The 18,088-nt window shown below is 42.3% G+C and overlaps 1 protein-coding gene across 1 annotated transcript in view; it reads left to right on the top strand.

The window, feature by feature from the left end:
* GAB3 (GRB2 associated binding protein 3) overlaps nt 1–18,088 on the top strand; it is a 154,189-nt gene that overhangs the window by 93,443 nt on the left and 42,658 nt on the right. The window contains exon 2 of the mRNA XM_077285122.1: nt 10,265–10,568. Coding sequence (XP_077141237.1) covers nt 10,265–10,568 — 304 coding nt within the window. The remainder of the gene's footprint in view (nt 1–10,264; nt 10,569–18,088) is intronic.

Here is an 18,088-nt window from a genome sequence, read left to right on the forward strand (position 1 = left end):
ACGCTACATTTCCACACGTTTTTTTCCGCAGCATGTGCACTGTGGATTTTGTTTTCCATAGGTTTACATGGTACTGTAAACTCAGGGAAAACAGCTGCGAATCCGCAGCAAATTCCGCAACGTGTGCACATACCCTAAGAGTAATACCGCTGTGTGTCTTGGGAGGCATTATATATACTCAGGAAATACAACGCATGGATCCCGCCGGGCTTCTAGCAAAGCCCAACATGGAGCCCAAGAAAATCCAATGGAGCATGTGAGTAACAATCCCGCCAGCCAAATTCCATTCTATCCCCAAAAGACATGACCCTCCACCAATCTTTTGGAAATGTTATGATATTTGCAAACAGGCGGTTGAGTATTTGCAAAGATAGATAAATTAATCAAAATAATAGCTAAATAATAATAGTAATAATCTAAAATAAATAAATAATAAATAAAATAATAAATAATAATCTAATAATAATAATCTAATAATAATAATCAAAATAAATACCTAAATTTTATAGATGCTCTTGTGCATATCAAAGTAATATTTAGGCTGCCGTCACACTAGCAGTATTTGGTCAGTATTTTACATCAGTATTTGTAAGCCAAAACCAGGAGTGGGTGATAAATGCAGAAGTGGTGCATATGTTTCTATTATACTTTCCCTCTAATTGTTCCACTCCTGGTTTTGGCTGAGGAATACTGATGTAAAATACTGACCAAATACTGCTAGTGTGACGGCAGCCTTATTTGGTATATTACTGAGTAGGATTGAACCCCAAAAGGAAGAGATTACAGGACCGTAGCCTAAATAAATGGGCAGGAAACGAGCTAATGTAGCAATAAGTGATCAATATTTACTAACTATGGTGACAAGCGTGATTGCTAAATATTAATGATGTATATTGTTTTGCATCAGATCTAATCTTATAAGATCCTCTGTTACAAGTGTAACTTCCACTTTAATTAAACGCTCTTCAAATTGAAACCCTATTTTTTTTTTTCCTGAGAGGTCAAAAGAAGGGGATGCTTTCTCCTATCCTGAGAGCCACCTGCGTGTCTTCTGACCACTTCCTCTACAATCAGCTGCATTTTCAACAAGACCCTTAAGCCGAGGGCAACAATACTGCTTTTTTTTTGTATTTTAGAAAAGCTTCAAAGCTTACACATGTATGTTGGACCCTTTCCATGAATGCTATTAGTTCTGAAAGCTTATTTAATTTTGTCAAAGGGTGAATTTGAATTTCCTGAGAACATCTGTGCAGATTGTGTATTGTGCAAGTGTATTCACTCTAGAGATATATCAGAAAGATGATGGCTACCCTGACCTTATCTGAACCAGAAATCACACATATGACTGTGTACAGAGCCATCAAAGGATCACAGTTGTATACTTGATTATCATCCAAACAGATTGAGCAGAAGTTTTTAATGAATAAAATACAACTGCACCCTTTGATTTTCCCATCCACAAATTTAGGGATTGTTAGGCAGCTCATCTACACAGAAGATTGTCAGTAGATCCTGATTAAACCAGCCAGATTCTCCATCGGTTGTGTTTGCATATGAAAACTGATGAATTTCTGTGGCCAAAAAGGCCTATTTTTCTAGGATACGTAAGACCCAGTTTGTTTAATAGAAGTGGGTCACTGCTAAAAACTGCTTTTCCCACGTTTCTGCAGGTAGCACTGGATTATCTGTCACAATCGGTGGAAAGCCGGTTGCTATAGAAGTCATGTATCTTGTAGTGTGGCTCATTACCGCTCTATCCAGTTTCCTTTTTTTATTTTGTCAGTAAGTCACAAAAGTTTCACATAAGCCAAATGCATTAAAGTGTCTTCTTGGCTTTCCTTTTTTGCCTAAAATGAAGAACATAAATGTACAGAATAATGTCCTGATGTGAACAATGCCAAAAGTTTCTCCTGCACATCAGTTCTGAAGTACAGCAGGAAAGAACAAACGGCGGCTGATTATATTATGACAACATTAAAAAGGAGCAAATAAGTTTGTACAATTTCATTTTTATTCTTTGGAATGAACCACAGTAAAAAAATAAAATAAAAACACAGTAAAAATATTTAAGTGGGTCAGTCCGTATGCATTTTTATTGAATATGGACATATTAGAGGGAGCCACAATCGAGAACCTCCTATTTGCCACCCGTTCTAACAATTGAATCTCAGACTGCACTACCCTAGATGTTAACAAATTTTACCACCTTAGAAACATGTACCATAAATATCTTTGATTGCATCTATAACTTGATAAACATGCCCGTCTTTCTTGATCTCGACCATACAGCTGTGATATGGGGTTTATCTAGTGATTTCTTTTAAGAGGACCTTTTAATGGATTTTATAATTCAAAACTTTAAATTTTATTTAAAATGTAATTAAAGTATCACTTTCATTAACATTTTTATCCTCTTAATATGTTTCAGTCATCGTATTGTATAGCACTTACAATTGCACGTTTTGGCTTTCTACCCAGCTGCGGTAATTGTTCTCTTTGCCCTATGTAGAAACAGGAAGGGTCTTTTCCTTGCATGAGTCATTCCCCTCTTCAACTCCTGACCCAGGTGCTCCACTCCTCCCTCCTGCCAGTTCCACTAATTCTGAAAGTTTTTCTTTTTCTTTTTCTGTGCCCCTCCATTCCAAAGTTATGCCCCCCTGGTAGTAAAGATGCCAATTTTCCTTTCAACCTACTGGGCATCTACCACAGTACTTCTCTGTAGGCGTTTGCTTTTTCGACTCTATGACTGGTACACAGCCAGTTGGTTGAATGGGAAATTTGCATCTTTATTACCAGGGGGTATAACTTTGGAACAGAGGGGCAGAGAATAAAAATAAAAATGTAATCCATATAAGGCTTGGGTTAAAAAAAAAAATCGGTTCAATTTTCATCCAGAAAAGTGGGAGGATTTTTTTTTCTCACACGTCATCCGTGTGCAATCCGTTTTTTAATTCAGCAGTTATTAATCGTTTACAGAACTATTTTCCTAGTTACAGAATTACAATGTATCTATAAAACTCAGATGTCACTTCTGTATGGCAATTTTTTTCTTGCACCCATAAAATTTCGGAGTGAATTCTAATCATGCTGCGATTTTAACCTCACAGCTGAGAAAAAAACGCAGATCTGCACGGCCCCATTGAATAACATTAGTGCAAGGGCAATTCCTTTTTCAGCTAAGTTTGATATTCTTGGGTTAATGAGCGCTTATAGTGACAATTGCGGTAGGTGCTTCAGGGAAATCTCTTTAGACAATGAACCAAAGACCATGGTATGTAGCTAGAGTATTAATTGCTTTGGTTGTCCCTCTTGTATTACATCCGCATTAAATAGGTTTTTGATACAAGGAATCATTAGCTGCTCCGTAGGCCAGCACTTGAGTAAATCATCTCTAGTGGATGAAGTCTTCATACATATCTTTACATGAAATATACAATATAAACATTGGAGCCTCTTTATTGTCTACGTCTTCAGAAGGCGAGCTGCGTGATCCTGTACAGATGCCATAATGGGTGACATGTCTATTCTCTCTCAGAGGGTCTGCTTCATGTTTGCCTGCTCATAATGAAGTTTATACCCGTCCTATCAGACATTGCATTTCAGCCGGAGTACTCATGGTCTTTGCTGATTTACCTGGTTACTTATTAATTTCCACTTCTCTTTTTTTCACACAATATTTCTGGGAAATCTTTTTTTGTTCCTCATAGCGTTTTACGGATTGATTTCTATTTTGGGCACGGTCTTTTACTGTCCTTTTATTGTCATTTATTTCTATACGTTCGTGGGAATTGTTCGTGTTAACAAGTTCCCCATGTAAATCTGTTTCCAATTGGTCAGTAACAGTGTTTGTGTGAATTTGCTTCCAGTGGATTTGGAGGTTTCTGGTTTAGATCAGCCAATGTTAAAATATTAATCCAAGATCTAAGGCTTCAATTTACTGTCGTTTTTTTTCTGAGTAGAAGCTACAGCTCCATTTTATGTGATTGACTTGACTGTCTAGCAAGTACTGTATATTGAGGAATCATTTCTAGAGAAATGTTTGGGTTTTTTTTCGTTTTCTTTTTGCTTTATTTTAATGAGAGTAGAGCAAAAAGATTTGCCTGAGCCTAATCAACATCCTACCATGTCGGTAATCCATGGCTGTTGGGTCAGGGCACTGCAAATCTACTTCAATCTGCCAGTCTTCCCGACATCACTTCTAAATAGTAGGCCGTGAGCAATGTTATCATTGTGGCATGACACACGAATGGCATTGCTACATGCCTTCTGCTCAGAAAAGGCACCGAAGATGCCATCAGGTAGGAGGTTTGGAGAAGAAAATTAATAATTTCAGCTCACCGTCCCCTTCTTCAGGAGAAGGTTTGCACATCTCTAGTCCAGTATCAACAGGCTACTATCGTGGCCACTGGATCAGAGCTCTGCTAACTTCCTTATACCTGCTGGCAACTGTGACATCTTTTCTGATTAGTAGACCTGGACTGACGTCATCGTTGCGGCATGAAACACATATGCACATTGTTCCAAGCCTGCTAATCCAAAGAGGTGCTGTGGATGATGCCAGGCAGGATGAGGTTCACAAAGCTCTGGTCCAGCAGCCACAAACTACCAATGTGGTCACCGGACCAGAGCTCTGTGAACCTCCTACCTGCTAGCTTCCTGGGCATATCATCTGATTCTTGCTTTACGCCACAATATTGTTTTGGGGTGACACACACGTGATGCCGTGACTACTAATGAGAAGAGGTGCTGGGGATGGCAGCAAGTAGGAGGAGGTTCACAAAGCTCTCGCCTGGCACAAATTGACTAAAAACATGGCCTTTTGACCACGGACCCGTAATTCTTTTTACTCTCTTTGAGTTTTATCCTTCGTTTTTCCAAAATTTTAACTATTTTCAATAAAAATAGAAATAAATACATTTTCACACAAACTACCTAGCCCTTGGACACACAAAAGAGAAAAACATTACATTATATCTCAAAGGAGGAAAAGAACAAGGAAGACATTTTTTTGGCTAATATTCCAGTTTTAAGTCCCTCATTAAGAGACCCCAGATTTTAATAATACCGTACTTGTTTTTACTGAAGAGTAGAAAAAAATATATATCTTTTTTAAATATGTGGTTATTTGCAATGGCACAACTGGCAAACACAATTTACATTGATTTGTATTGGAATGACATGATGCATATGTCACGTCGGACGCTGTTCAGACTAGGTCGTTCGACAGACAGCGGTAATTCCGCTTTTGACCACTATGTGCTCATTGGCGTCGGCTAGATTTTATCTAGCTGTTCCGGGGTTAATTTACATGATCCTCGGATTGGAGGCTGGGCCATGCCCATTGCCTTTAAATAGTTCTCCTGATCGTTGGGCGTCGCCGATTATAGCTTCTGTCTTCTTGCGTTGTTATTTCGGTCTGGAGTGGAGAGCTGGTTGTTGGAGATTCGTTGCTGGTGGTGTATTTTCCTTTGTCTTATTTACTCCTTCCTATATTTGTATTTATTTTGCCCTGTACATTTATAGTGTATTCCTGAGTGACTGCGGCGTGGTGTATATTTTCCTTTATCCTTGTCTGTGCTAACTGTGGGTATTGGTGTATTACATCTTCACTGGGTGGTGGGCGGAGGTTTCAGCCTAGGGCTGAGCTCAGTAGACAGGGTGAGGTTCGAGGCCTGGACATGCACACCTTCAGTGTAAACTCCAGGTAGAGGGTCAGTCAGGATTTCCCTAGTCTGAGGGAAATTGCAGGGGCCCGGGTTATTAGCTCTCGCTCACCAAGTCTCCCCGTGACATTATAATTGGCCTAACAACACAAAAAAAAAGGGCTTCTTTTTTTTGTGTTTTGTCATGGATCCCATGACTTCCATAACCCGCCAGTTGGAGGCGCTGTCCCTACAGGTCACTGAGTTGAGGGGGTCAGTACAGCAACAGGGACTAGCAGTATCTAATGTGCAAGCTGGAGCGACAGGAAGAGTTGCTGAGCCTAAATTTCCTTTGCCTGAAAAATTTGCTGGGGAACGTAGTAAATTTGTTTCTTTTCGTGAAGCTTGCAAACTATATTTCCGTATGCGCCCAATCTCCTCGGGTAATGAGGCTCCGCGTGTGGGCCTGGTATTGTCATTGTTAAGCGGGGGTCCCCAAGCATGGGCGTTTTCTTTGCCATCTGATTCCGCTGCATTTGACTCTGTGGAGAGTTTTTTTTCTTCTCTTGGGAAAATCTACGATGAACCTGACAGAATGGCTCTGGCAGAATCTAAGATACGCTCTATTCACCAGGGGGAGCGAGAAGCAGAGGATTACTGTTCTGAATTTCGTCGCTGGGCGATCGATACACAATGGAATGATCCAGCATTGCGGAGTCAGTTTATTCATGGGGTTTCTGGAAAGGTTAAAAAGCCCTTCTGATGTACGAGACTCCTGCTTCTCTAGATTCCGCTATGAGTCTGGTTGTCCGCATTGATCGCCGTTTGCGTCAGGGGGAGCATGAGACACCGCCTATGGGAGAAGGTTTAGGTTCACGTGAGGTTGCTGCAGGTGAGCACACGGAGCCTATGCAAGTCGCAGGGGTGTCACATGTGAAGCGTCGGGCCCCTGAGCTCAGGAAGCAGGGAGCCTGTTTTTACTGTGGTAAAACTGGTCATTTTATTAACATCTGTCCTCTGCTGTCTAAGAAAAACGAAACAGCGGAAAACTTCTAAGCTCAAAGGGTGTGGAGGAGACCAATCTGAGCTTATGTATATCCTCCATGGTGGTTTCTCAATGCATGCTCCCTGCTAAGGTTTTTATCGCTGGCAGTGAGCTGCCAATTACTGTTTTTGTGGATAGTGGTTCAGCCACAAATCTCATTGATGAGGAGTTTGCGCACACAGCAGGTTTTAGGATTGAAAAACTGTCTCATCCTACCCGTGTGGTCACCATCAATGCTGCTCCTCTCTCTCAGGGGGAGATTACTGAATTTGTGGCTGAGGTGAAACTCCACACTGGGGTTCTACATTTCGAGCGGGTTACATGTAAGGTGCTCAGGAATCTTCCTGCTCAGATGGTTTTGGGTTTTCCTTGGTTGTCTATGCACAACCCGGTAATTGACTGGAAAACTCAGGACATAATTCAGTGGAGCGAGTTCTGCCAGGAGAATTGCTTGGCCACATGTGTGGCTGCGGTGACTTCAAGCGTTCCGGAGTCACTTCTGGATTTTGTGGATGTGTTCTCTGAGAAGGGTTGTTCAGAGTTGCCGCCACATCGTCCCTATGACTGTTCTATCAGGTTTAAACCAGGGGCCAAATTGCCTAAAGCAAGGATGTTTAACATCTCCAGTCCGGAGAGACAAGCGTTAAAAGATTATATTGCTGAAAGCTTGAGCAAAGGGCACATCAGGCCGTCATCCTCGCCGGTGGCAGCAGGGTTCTTCTTCGTGAAGAAGAAAGATGGCGGATTACGCCCGTGTTTGGATTTCAGGGAGTTGAACCAGATTACGGTTCGTGATCCATACCCTATGCCACTGATACCAGATTTGTTCAACCAGGTGGCAGGTGCTAAGTGGTTTACCAAGCTTGACCTCAGGGGGGCGTACAACCTCATAAGAGTCCGTCAAGGTGATGAGTGGAAGACGGCTTTTAATACCCCTGAGGGTCATTTTGAAAATTTGGTGATGCCATTTGGGTTGACTAACGCACCTGCAGTGTTCCAACATTTCATCAATGATGTGTTCTCGCATGTTTTGGGGAAATTCGTTATCGTGTACCTAGATGACATTCTCATATATTCTTGCGACCGTGATGCTCATTTAGATCATGTCAGGCAGGTGTTACAGCTTCTCAGAGAGAATAAGCTGTATGCTAAACTTGAGAAATGTGTATTTTTTGTTCAAGAGTTGCCGTTCTTGGGTTATATTGTGTCTGCTTCTGGTTTTAAAATGGATGTTGCTAAGGTGCAAGCGGTGCTGCATTGGGAACGTCCTGATAACCTGAAAGCACTTCAGCGGTTCCTTGGGTTTTCTAACTACTATAGGAAATTTATCAAGGATTTTTCCATCATTGCTAAACCGCTTACTGACATGACTAAAAAGGGTACCAATTTCTCCGTTTGGCCTGAGGCTGCTGTGCGCGCATTTGAATTTCTTAAGATCAGTTTTGTTTCAGCCCCCATTCTGGTGCAGCCAGACGTATCAAAACCCTTTGTTGTGGAAGTCGATGCGTCTGAGGTTGGTGTGGGGGCGGTACTATCTCAAGGCTCATCTTTGAGTGGTTTGCGTCCGTGCGCCTATTTCTCCAAGACACTGTCGTCCGTCGAACGTAACTACAATATCGGCAACAGGGAGTTGTTGGCTATTAAGTTGGCCTTTGAGGAATGGCGACACTTCTTGGAGGGGTTGGTACATCAGGTTACTGTTATTACCGATCATAAGAATCTGCTGTATTTGGAGTCAGCCAAGCGTCTGTCCCCCAGGCAGGCTCGCTGTGCATTGTTTTTCACGTGGTTCAATTTTGTTGTCACTTACAGACCGGGGTCTAAAAACGCTAAGACTCTGGCTCAGGTATTTGTGCAGGAGGTGGTCAGACTTCATGGGGTTCCATCTGACATCGTGTCTGATAGGGGGTCTCAGTTTGTGGCAAAATTTTGGAAAGCATTTTGCTCACGGCTGGGGATCAAGTTGTCTCATTCTTCGGCGTTTCATCCTCAGTCAAATGGTCAGACTGAGCGTATGAACCAAAATTTGGAACAGTACCTACCCTGCTTTGTCTCTGATAATCAGGAGGAGTTGTCTACCTTTCTTCCTTTGGCTGAGTTTGCCATCAATAATCACCGCCAGGAGTCGTCTGGGGAGTCTCCGTTTTTTTGTGTTTACGGGCTTCATCCTCAATTTTGTACTTTGAGTCAGAGGGGCTCTTCCGGCGTTCCGGAGGAGGACCAGTTAGGAGCACAATTGTCATCAGTCTGGAGAAGAGTTAAACAGCGCCTGTTGAGTGTGGGTGCTAGGTACAAACGTGTGGCTGACAGTAGGCGTGTGCCAGGTCCGGACCTGAGTGTGGATGACTGGGTGTGGTTATCCACAAAAAACATAAGACTCAAAATACCGTCCCTTAAATTGGGTCCACGGTTTATTGGTCCATTTAGGGTCACCGCCGTCATTAACCCAGTAGCGTACCGATTGGAGCTCCCTACGGTGTATAAGATACACAACTTGTTCCACAGGTCTCTTCTAAAGAAGGTGGTGGGTTCTGTGACCGCGGCGCCTATGCCACCTCCAGTCTTGGTGGATGGTAACCTGGAATTTAAGTCTCCAAGGTGGTTGACTCTCGTGTAGTGCGCCGCACTTTACAGTACTTGGTACACTGGCGTGGTTATGGGCCTGAGGAGAGGTCCTGGGTACCAGCCTCGGACATTCATGCGGATCGGCTGGTCAGGTTTTTTCATCGTCGCCATCCAGACAAGCCGGGTACTATAAGCCGTGAGGGCCCTGGGGTCCCTCGTAGAAGGCGGGGTACTGTCATGTCGGACGCTGTTCAGACTAGGTCGTTCGACAGACAGCGGTAATTCCGCTTTTGACCACTATGTGCTCATTGGCGTCGGCTAGATTTTATCTAGCTGTTCCGGGGTTAATTTACCTGATCCTCGGATTGGAGGCTGGGCCATGCCCATTGCCTTTAAATAGTTCTCCTGATCGTTGGGCGTCGCCGATTATAGCTTCTGTCTTCTTGCATTGTTATTTCGGTCTGGAGTGGAGAGCTGGTTGTTGGAGATTCGTTGCTGGTGGTGTATTTTCCTTTGTCTTATTTACTCCTTCCTATATTTGTATTTATTTTGCCCTGCACATTTATAGTGTATTCCTGAGTGACTGCGGCGTGGTGTATATTTTCCTTTATCCTTGTCTGTGCTAACTGTGGGTATTGGTGTATTACATCTTCACTGGGTGGTGGGCGAAGGTTTCAGTCTAGGGCTGAGCTCAGGAGACAGGGTGAGGTTCGAGGCCTGGACATGCATACCTTCAGTGTAAACTCCAGGTAGAGGGTCAGTCAGGATTTCCCTAGTCTGAGGGAAATTGCAGGGGCCCGGGTTATTAGCTCTCGCTCACCAAGTCTCCCCGTGACAGCATAAGAGTTGGAACACGCTACAGCCACAGTTAATGCATGGTGAAGGGATGAAAAGTCCAAGAAAACGATTTGTGAGCCCAATAATTATAATGTTGACTTATAGACCGTTCTTATCTGTATTGAGATAATTATGATTTACCGTAGTTGTAGTCTAACGTTCTTGCTTTCTTCAGGTATGGCGAAAACGGTGGTTTGTACTACGACGGGGGAGGATGAGCGGAAACCCAGATGTATTAGAATATTACAAGAATAATCACTCCAAAAAGCCCATCAGGGTAATAGACCTGAATGAATGTGAAGTGCAGAAATACATTGGAGTTAACCTGATAAAGAAGGAATTCCAGAACAGTTTTGTGTTCATCGTGAAAACCGCTTTCAGGACATTCTACCTTGTGGCCAGGACAGAGGAAGAAATGCAGAGCTGGATGCATAATATCAGCCAGATATGTAACTTCGGACAGCTGGAGGATGGCACAGGTAAGGTTGAGGGTGAAAGGGGTGACCTTGACATCCTTTACGATGTGAAAGAATAAAGTCACCTGCCACCATAGAATTTTCTATATAAAATGTTCTTTGGCACTTAATTATGAATGGCCTTGCAGAGCACAGGGTTCCTGACTTGGCTGCGTACATACTCATAATTCTCAATATGCGGGCGTGTGCATTGCTGGGTCTCCCTTAACCCCCCATACCCCCCCCCTTTTTTTTCTCTTTTTCTCTTTCTTTCCTTTCTCCTATTTCTACAATTGCTTTTCTTACAGGTTCTGTATATTGTATATAAGGTCTATGTCCCGAGGTGATTCTCAAGATGAGAACCATGTACCCTTTATGTGCTAGAGTTCTTGTTCAACTACACTTGTGCTGGGTTCTCAGAGACGTAATGTATAGCTCTGGACATTGTAATGATTCTTTTTACTGTTTTTCCTGTTTAAAATTTCAATAAATATATTTACTGAAAAAAAAAATGAATGGCCTTGCCTTAGGATAGCCCATCAATGTTTGGTGAGTGGGAATTTTGCATATGTTGTGCCCCTTTATTGTCCATGAGTTTACTTTCCAATTCCATGACATGGTCCTGGAGGTCAGACTAAAGACAGGTCAATAATGTTTAAGCTACAATGTGACATTATTCAGTGTGTTAAGCAATATTGATGGATTAATATGAATACAATCTGACCATAAGAGTTAGCGTATACTGATATAGAGGGTTTTTTCCAACACAAGCAAATATACTTATGCGGCAATAGCTTAGGTCCATCATGCAGACTCATATTGTTTTTTCCTTCTAGAGCAGTGGGCAGTAGTATACTGTCTCACAGTTTTCCCATATGGTATGTCACCCCTTATTAAAGTTCTCTAGCTTATCCCTCGTCTCATCTATGCCAGCTTCCTACTCCGCAGGACCAGGCCAGCAGGCACTCTACCCAGTTGGCCTTAGACTAACGTATGCAATTATGCAGAAAACAATGTACTGATGATTACAAATGGAGCAGAGTCTAAACGCACAGCACGGGATCAGAATACAAGATTAAGGCTGTGCCATTTGGTTTGCAGGATGCAATATTTTAACTCAAAGTGTAATGACGGTTGAAGCTCTTCGCTATATGATGGCTCTGCCTACACAAGGGTTATAGGGCCATACTGTACCTCCAAATGCCTCTAATCTCATACAGAGCTTTTATTGGATGCTCCAATAAAAGCAGTGTTCTGTAATATGGTGCACTATAATGGCGCCATGCAGTACAGACTCTGGCGTATATATTATGCCAAGAATCATACAGTAAGTAGAAGATTAGAGCTTTTCCATCACTATAGTATAGCATATTTCCCAGAAAACTGCAGCCATTTTCAGCCAACCGCTTATGAGACGTGGCCACCAAGTAAGCAACTGATCAGAGGCATAAACCATACAATAAAGCCACTGCTTTCTTCAGTGTACTGGAGAATTACATCAATGTCTCATTATTATTAGTAATAATTAGTCATAATCCTATGAGGACAGCCTCACTGCCAGATATGTTAGGAAGTGGAGGTGCTGCCCACACCACCTTGAAGATATGTGTTGTGATATAATGCATTTTTTTAAGGTGATTTTGTCTGTTTGGTAATTTATAATGCACCTAGTTGGGAATAGAGTTAATAGTTGGGACTAGCCCATAATGAAAATGGCTATGTGGGAGACTTCCTGGTAGTGAGTTAGAGTCCAGTATTCAGCAAAGACTGACCTAAGGTCTGACAAGTTGACAAGGACTGACATGTTGTTGTGTGTTGTGTGTGAAGAGGGAAGATTGCAGAACATAAGATAATATGTCCTAAGGACCAAGAAAACGTAACGGAGGGATTCGACAGGTTGCAACCCAGACCAGAGAGGCCACCTAAACGGTATGGAGCTTACGGTAACTCAGGGGAAGTAGAAGACCCACTTAAATGGGACTGAACCAGAGGGAATTGTATCAATAGGACTTTAGTGAACAGACATCTGCAGTGAAAGGGATCTCAATTGTGTGTATTGAAAGGAAGCAGTGGTCACCATATTGGGACTTTATCTCTCCTCCAGAGAACAGTGGAATTTCAAGGTTCTAGTAAAGAGTCGTATCGATGCATCTCAAGCAATGGGGTCCTCATTAGTCAGTTTGGAACCAAGAGCAGCTGGGAGCGACTGTAGCATTACACCTTAACCCATGCTGCCCTCTCAGGGGAAAACAAAGTCTCCCATATTCATTTGCTGGATAGTCATGAGATGCAAGAGTGTGAAAAGCAAGAGAAATGAAGTGTTATTAAATCTAACCGAGAACTGTCCATGTCTGCTTAATGCAAGAGAAACTTCTGTGAAGAAACATGCCTATTATCTGATGTACATGGTTCTTATCAATAAAACAATAAAGGTATTAACTTGCAACATCACGTAAGTACAGTCAATGAAAACTAGCTTTGTTGCACATGTACCGGACTATATCATAGGCCAAGTCGTTATCAACTGATACAAAGGGGATGTGGAAACCACAAAAAACGACCAATACTGGATGCATAAAGTACACAAATCATTTTTATTAGAAGTACAAAAAGAATGTTAAAATCATGACAATAACCGGACAATGACCAGACAAGAATGTTATATGGTAGAAAAATGGTGCGAGATGCCGCAAAGAGCTGGTGCTATGCGACAAAACATGCAGACTAGGAACAACTGGCTCCCAAATATATCAGATGTGTATGTAGGGGATAAAACACCCGAGTGAGAGTGCTTCCTGGAGGGATAAAGTACATTGAATAGCATATAATCCTAACCTGAAATCAATATGCTACAGCCTGTCGTTAGACCATGTACATACCACACTGGGTTAAAATAATGGACCTCTGCATATGACCAGAAGGAAAACTATACGCCCAGAGTGCCTCCCTAGGGAATACACTATACATGCACCAATGCTGTGAAAACCTCCTCTGCATTATTCACCCAAAGGCCAGCACGGCCATACAAAGGTCTGAACACCCACATAAATGTGCGGTAAGCAGCCGCTATCCCGGTGTCAGTTACCTCATAAGGGGAGCACTCGGATGTGGCCAAGTCCAGTCTGCACGTCAGCCCGACGCGCATTTCAGAGGGGAAACTCAATCGTCAGGGGGCCCCCTGACGAAGGAGTTTCCCTTCCGAAACGCGCGTCGTGCTGACGTGCAGACTGGACCTGGCCACATCCGAGTGCTCCTCTTCTAATAAAGATGATTTTTGTACTTTATGGTTCTTATCAAGTTCATGGTCAGTAAAAATAAATTCAATGTTGGACTTTGGTCTCCCTCAATTCGTTCCCTAACATCTGGTCCTGGCCTGCCCTATCTAGCAGCACCATGCCATCAGCAGAGGTGTATCACCCAGATAATGACAGCACACACAACCAGGACACCCAATTTTCATGTAACGTGTCGGGGCATGAAACATGAGTACCTCGCCCATGGCTACTACCCGCACCACATTACAGATACAGCCTGCTCTCGTGTCCACTGCTCATCATCACTAATCGGCCATTAGTCCACACAATGTACTTTAATAGCAATTACTGGGGGTTTACAGCTGTCTTGTTTTAATGAGACCACTCGCACCAGTACTTACTGTTCTTGATGGATTTCTAGTGGTGACACTTGTTTCACAAGTGACATCATTGGAATGCTTGTTAATAATCCACTTTTGTAGAAGCCTGGTGCTCATGTGCTTCACTTGACGACAGTGTAAGGACAGACCAGTTTAACCACAAAAATTCCAAGCACTAGAAAGTCTGATGTACATAGCAGCCTGGTAGTGTAGGTGGTAGTGCGAGAATCTCCTCATATAGATTAGTTACATTTTAGAACTGCCATGATAGCTGATGTGGAAGTATGGCCCCGGTTTATCAAGCAGTTTTTGCTTTTTTATGGTATAAAACTGCTTAAAATATCACAAAATTTGAAGTTGTGCAAAAATTTTGCAACTTTTTTCAACATCAGTCCTGGCCAGCAACACCGACCTTTTTAACCCATTTCTGACATCGGGCGTAAATGTACGCCGCTGTCGGACTCCTTCCTTTGATGTGGGCTCTGTCGCTGAGCTCACGCATCTTTCCTGGCACATGTCAGCTGTTATCGGCTCCCTGACACATGCAGATGGGCACTACTCCCACGCTGTCTTCTGGTAAGATAATTTCTCCCTTTTAAGGGATCTATACCAGTATGTTCTCCTGAAGAACCAACCAATGGGGAAACGCGTTGAGAAATGTGCATACTGGCCCTTTCTTTATATGGTGTTTATGGGGTGATGAAATCCCCTGAATGATTGGGTTTGGGGTTTTGGCCTATGAACGGAGTGTGCAACCTGATTATTACATCTCTCTGTTGATTGCTTCTTAACCACCTTTATTATCTGGGATTTCTATACCCCACTCTTCTACTGTGGGATTCTATTTGTTACATATAACCCTGGATTTTTGGGGGGTAATGTGCAATATGGATGTATCATTTAAAACTGCACAGTGATGGTATATGGTGCATGTATCAAGGTACCACCCAATTCTGCATCTATTTTTTTGCCTCAATCTATAAATTATATCCTATACATTATATCTGGGAATATATGCAATTTTAATATCTGCCTATACTTTCTAACTTTTTTTGTTATATGATTTTGGTGTCTGTTTTTGGGCCTGAATATACTACACCTCCCTCTCTGATATATTGCACGTACCATATGGCATATCCTAAGCAGGGTGCCACGTTTACCTGATTACATATGGTACAATACTGCTATTTTTGTGCACCCTATCTTTATAGGGTCTTTCAGGGAAAGGGAGGGAGAGCCATCGTTGAGCTGGGGGCGCCACTGCTCTGGATTGAAGGGTGCCAACCTCCGCTGGTAGGAAGGGAATCCATAGTAATTTACTATGGTGATCTTCCTTCTCTTTATTTGCCCATATATTTGCAGACCCATATCATATGGGGTGGTGATAATATAGTGTGAAAAATATTTTTTGCTGTATATTATATTATATTTTAGCTATTTACATTAAAGGTTATGTTTTATCTGACTAAGAAATTAAGTGCTATTCGGTGAATGTATTTTTGGTGCCTATCTACCTGATTTACGGTGAACACTTAAAGAAGTACTCCCATCAAAGTTTTTATTTTCTTAATATATTGCAGTCATCATATTATTGTTATAATAGTGTAGCAACTCACTCAGGAAACTAAGCAAGACACTAAAATCTGCAATTGACCCTGTCAGTGTGTTTGTACAGACTAGAGATCCTGACCCCACAGTCCCTAGTGGTTCCTGCCTGAGATGAGATAGCCCTAACCACAGACTCAGACCTATGCTGCCTGAAAGGCCGTCAAGCACTACTTGTTCCTCCTAAAGAACTGGAGGGCAGAGCAGAATGCAAATTACCTACAGAAGTGAAGGTGTGCTGACATAGAAAGAGGTCCCAGAGTGAGTAAAGCAAACCATGAAGTACAAAATAAAGGATTAAGTTTCGTACTGTTAGATTATATGCCACCTACTTCCTAAACAAGAAACAGAAGATAGGTGTAGGGTAAAGAACATTAAACAGCAGAGGTAAACCCTAGCTGGTCTTTCACTGACTGGCTTAAACTACAGCAGTATGGCAGGATACCCAAATGAGACTATCAACAGCAGAAAATACCAGCAGGGGAAAAGTATATAAAAGGAAAAAAGAAACTAGCCAGCTCACCAACAATCTTTGTAGGTGCACGGAAATCCGTCCTGTCCCGAAGTGATTATGGATAAACTTGCAATATTCCAGCTCCTTAAATAAAATTCAAAATTTATGTGACTTGATTAAAACATTTTTTTTAGCTCCTGAATCGCACTTATGACGGCTGTGATAAAGATTGATCCACGATCAAAAAGCGTTGCTGTATCTTCCCTGGCATAAGTGCAGTTCAGGAGCTTAAAAAATGTTAACCAAGTCGAATAAGTTTTGAATTTTATTGAAGGAGCTGGAATATTGAAAGTATATAAAGCTGCACTGAAAGGTGATAGGGCAGACAAATGAGTACATGAAAACACCTGTTACCCTAAAAAGACTGAAGCTATGATAACAGAAACTAAGCCCCTGTAGAAAAGGTGTATCTGCTGTGGCTCAGTGGGCAGAGAAGCTGACCACTATGCACAGGCTCAAGGGTTTGAACCCAGACGCATGACAGTTATATAGCACTGTGTACTTACAATTGCTCATTTTGCCTTTCTACTCAGTTAATTCTTCTCTTTTATCTGCTCTATGTAGAAACAAGTAATATCTTCTCCCTGCATGAATAATTGCCCTCTTCAACTCCTGACCCAGCTGCTCCATCCTCCACCTGACAGGGCCATTTGCAGTGACTGATAAGTCATACAGGGAAAATAGACCTCCTGTTTCTACACAGAGCTTAGAAGGAGTCAGCTAGTCAGTTTTTAAATCACCTGATGTCATAGACATAATGGATAAAAGAATTAACTGGGTAGAAAGGAAAACGAGCAGTTGTAAGTACACAGTGCTGTATAATATGAGGACTGCAATATATTAAGAGGATACAAATTTTGATGGGAGGAGGAGGAGGAGTGCTTCTTTAAGCACAGAAATTCTCTCTGCCATTTCTATTCTGCATATGAAGCTACACTAGCTGATTAGGTCTTGCTGGAAAAAAAGAAACCCTTTTCTCTTCATTCTCTGGTTAGAAAATACTTATACATAATTTATTCAGCCAGCTGCTGCAATATAACATTAATGCACACTGATACTATTACCAGACTCCAGAAGAGAGTGCTGGGGCTGTTTTGCACCCAGGGGAGGCTCTGGCAGATCTGATGAGACTGAAGGTTAGGTAAAGGGTAGTGAGCACTAGCTGTAAGCGGTGGGCAATCAGACTGTAAATAATGGAAGGAGCTGGAGTCTGGGAAGTTTGGGCGAAAAGAAATGTTTCAGTTGATAGCAGCTAGTGAAGCAAGAGCAGAAGCAGAAATGTGCAGTGTGGTTTGCCAGGAGTGTCCTCATATCATCTCTGCTTCAGCTTGGTCGTAGATAAGATAAGAGCTTCTTGTTTCCTAGCACAGTTGTGTGGAGAACACGCAGGAGATTCATGGGTTAAGGCCGATCTACCAGAACAGTTATAAATTCAGTGCAAATTACAGACACTGAGCAAAATGACATTCAGTCCACACAAAAATAAAAAAAAAGCGATGACCGTGACAGTTATGGTTAGGTAAGGTGACACTTTTGTACATATCCATACTAATAGCTCTAAATAGATGAATAGCAGTTACTGTATTTTGCGGTTTATAAGACGCAGCGGATTATAAGACGCACCCCAAATTTTGAGTAGAAAAATAGAAAAACATTTTTTTTTAAATAAAATGGTGGTGCCTCTTACAATCCATGTGTCTTATTGTTTACCGGGGGTGGTGGCTGCGGTGAAACGGGGTCCCAGGTCACTGCTGGCAGAGGCAGGAGAGGGGTGATGCTGCGGACCCCAGA

Source organism: Ranitomeya variabilis, chromosome 2 (assembly GCF_051348905.1).
Source record: "Ranitomeya variabilis isolate aRanVar5 chromosome 2, aRanVar5.hap1, whole genome shotgun sequence".
NCBI lineage: Eukaryota > Metazoa > Chordata > Amphibia > Anura > Dendrobatidae > Ranitomeya > Ranitomeya variabilis.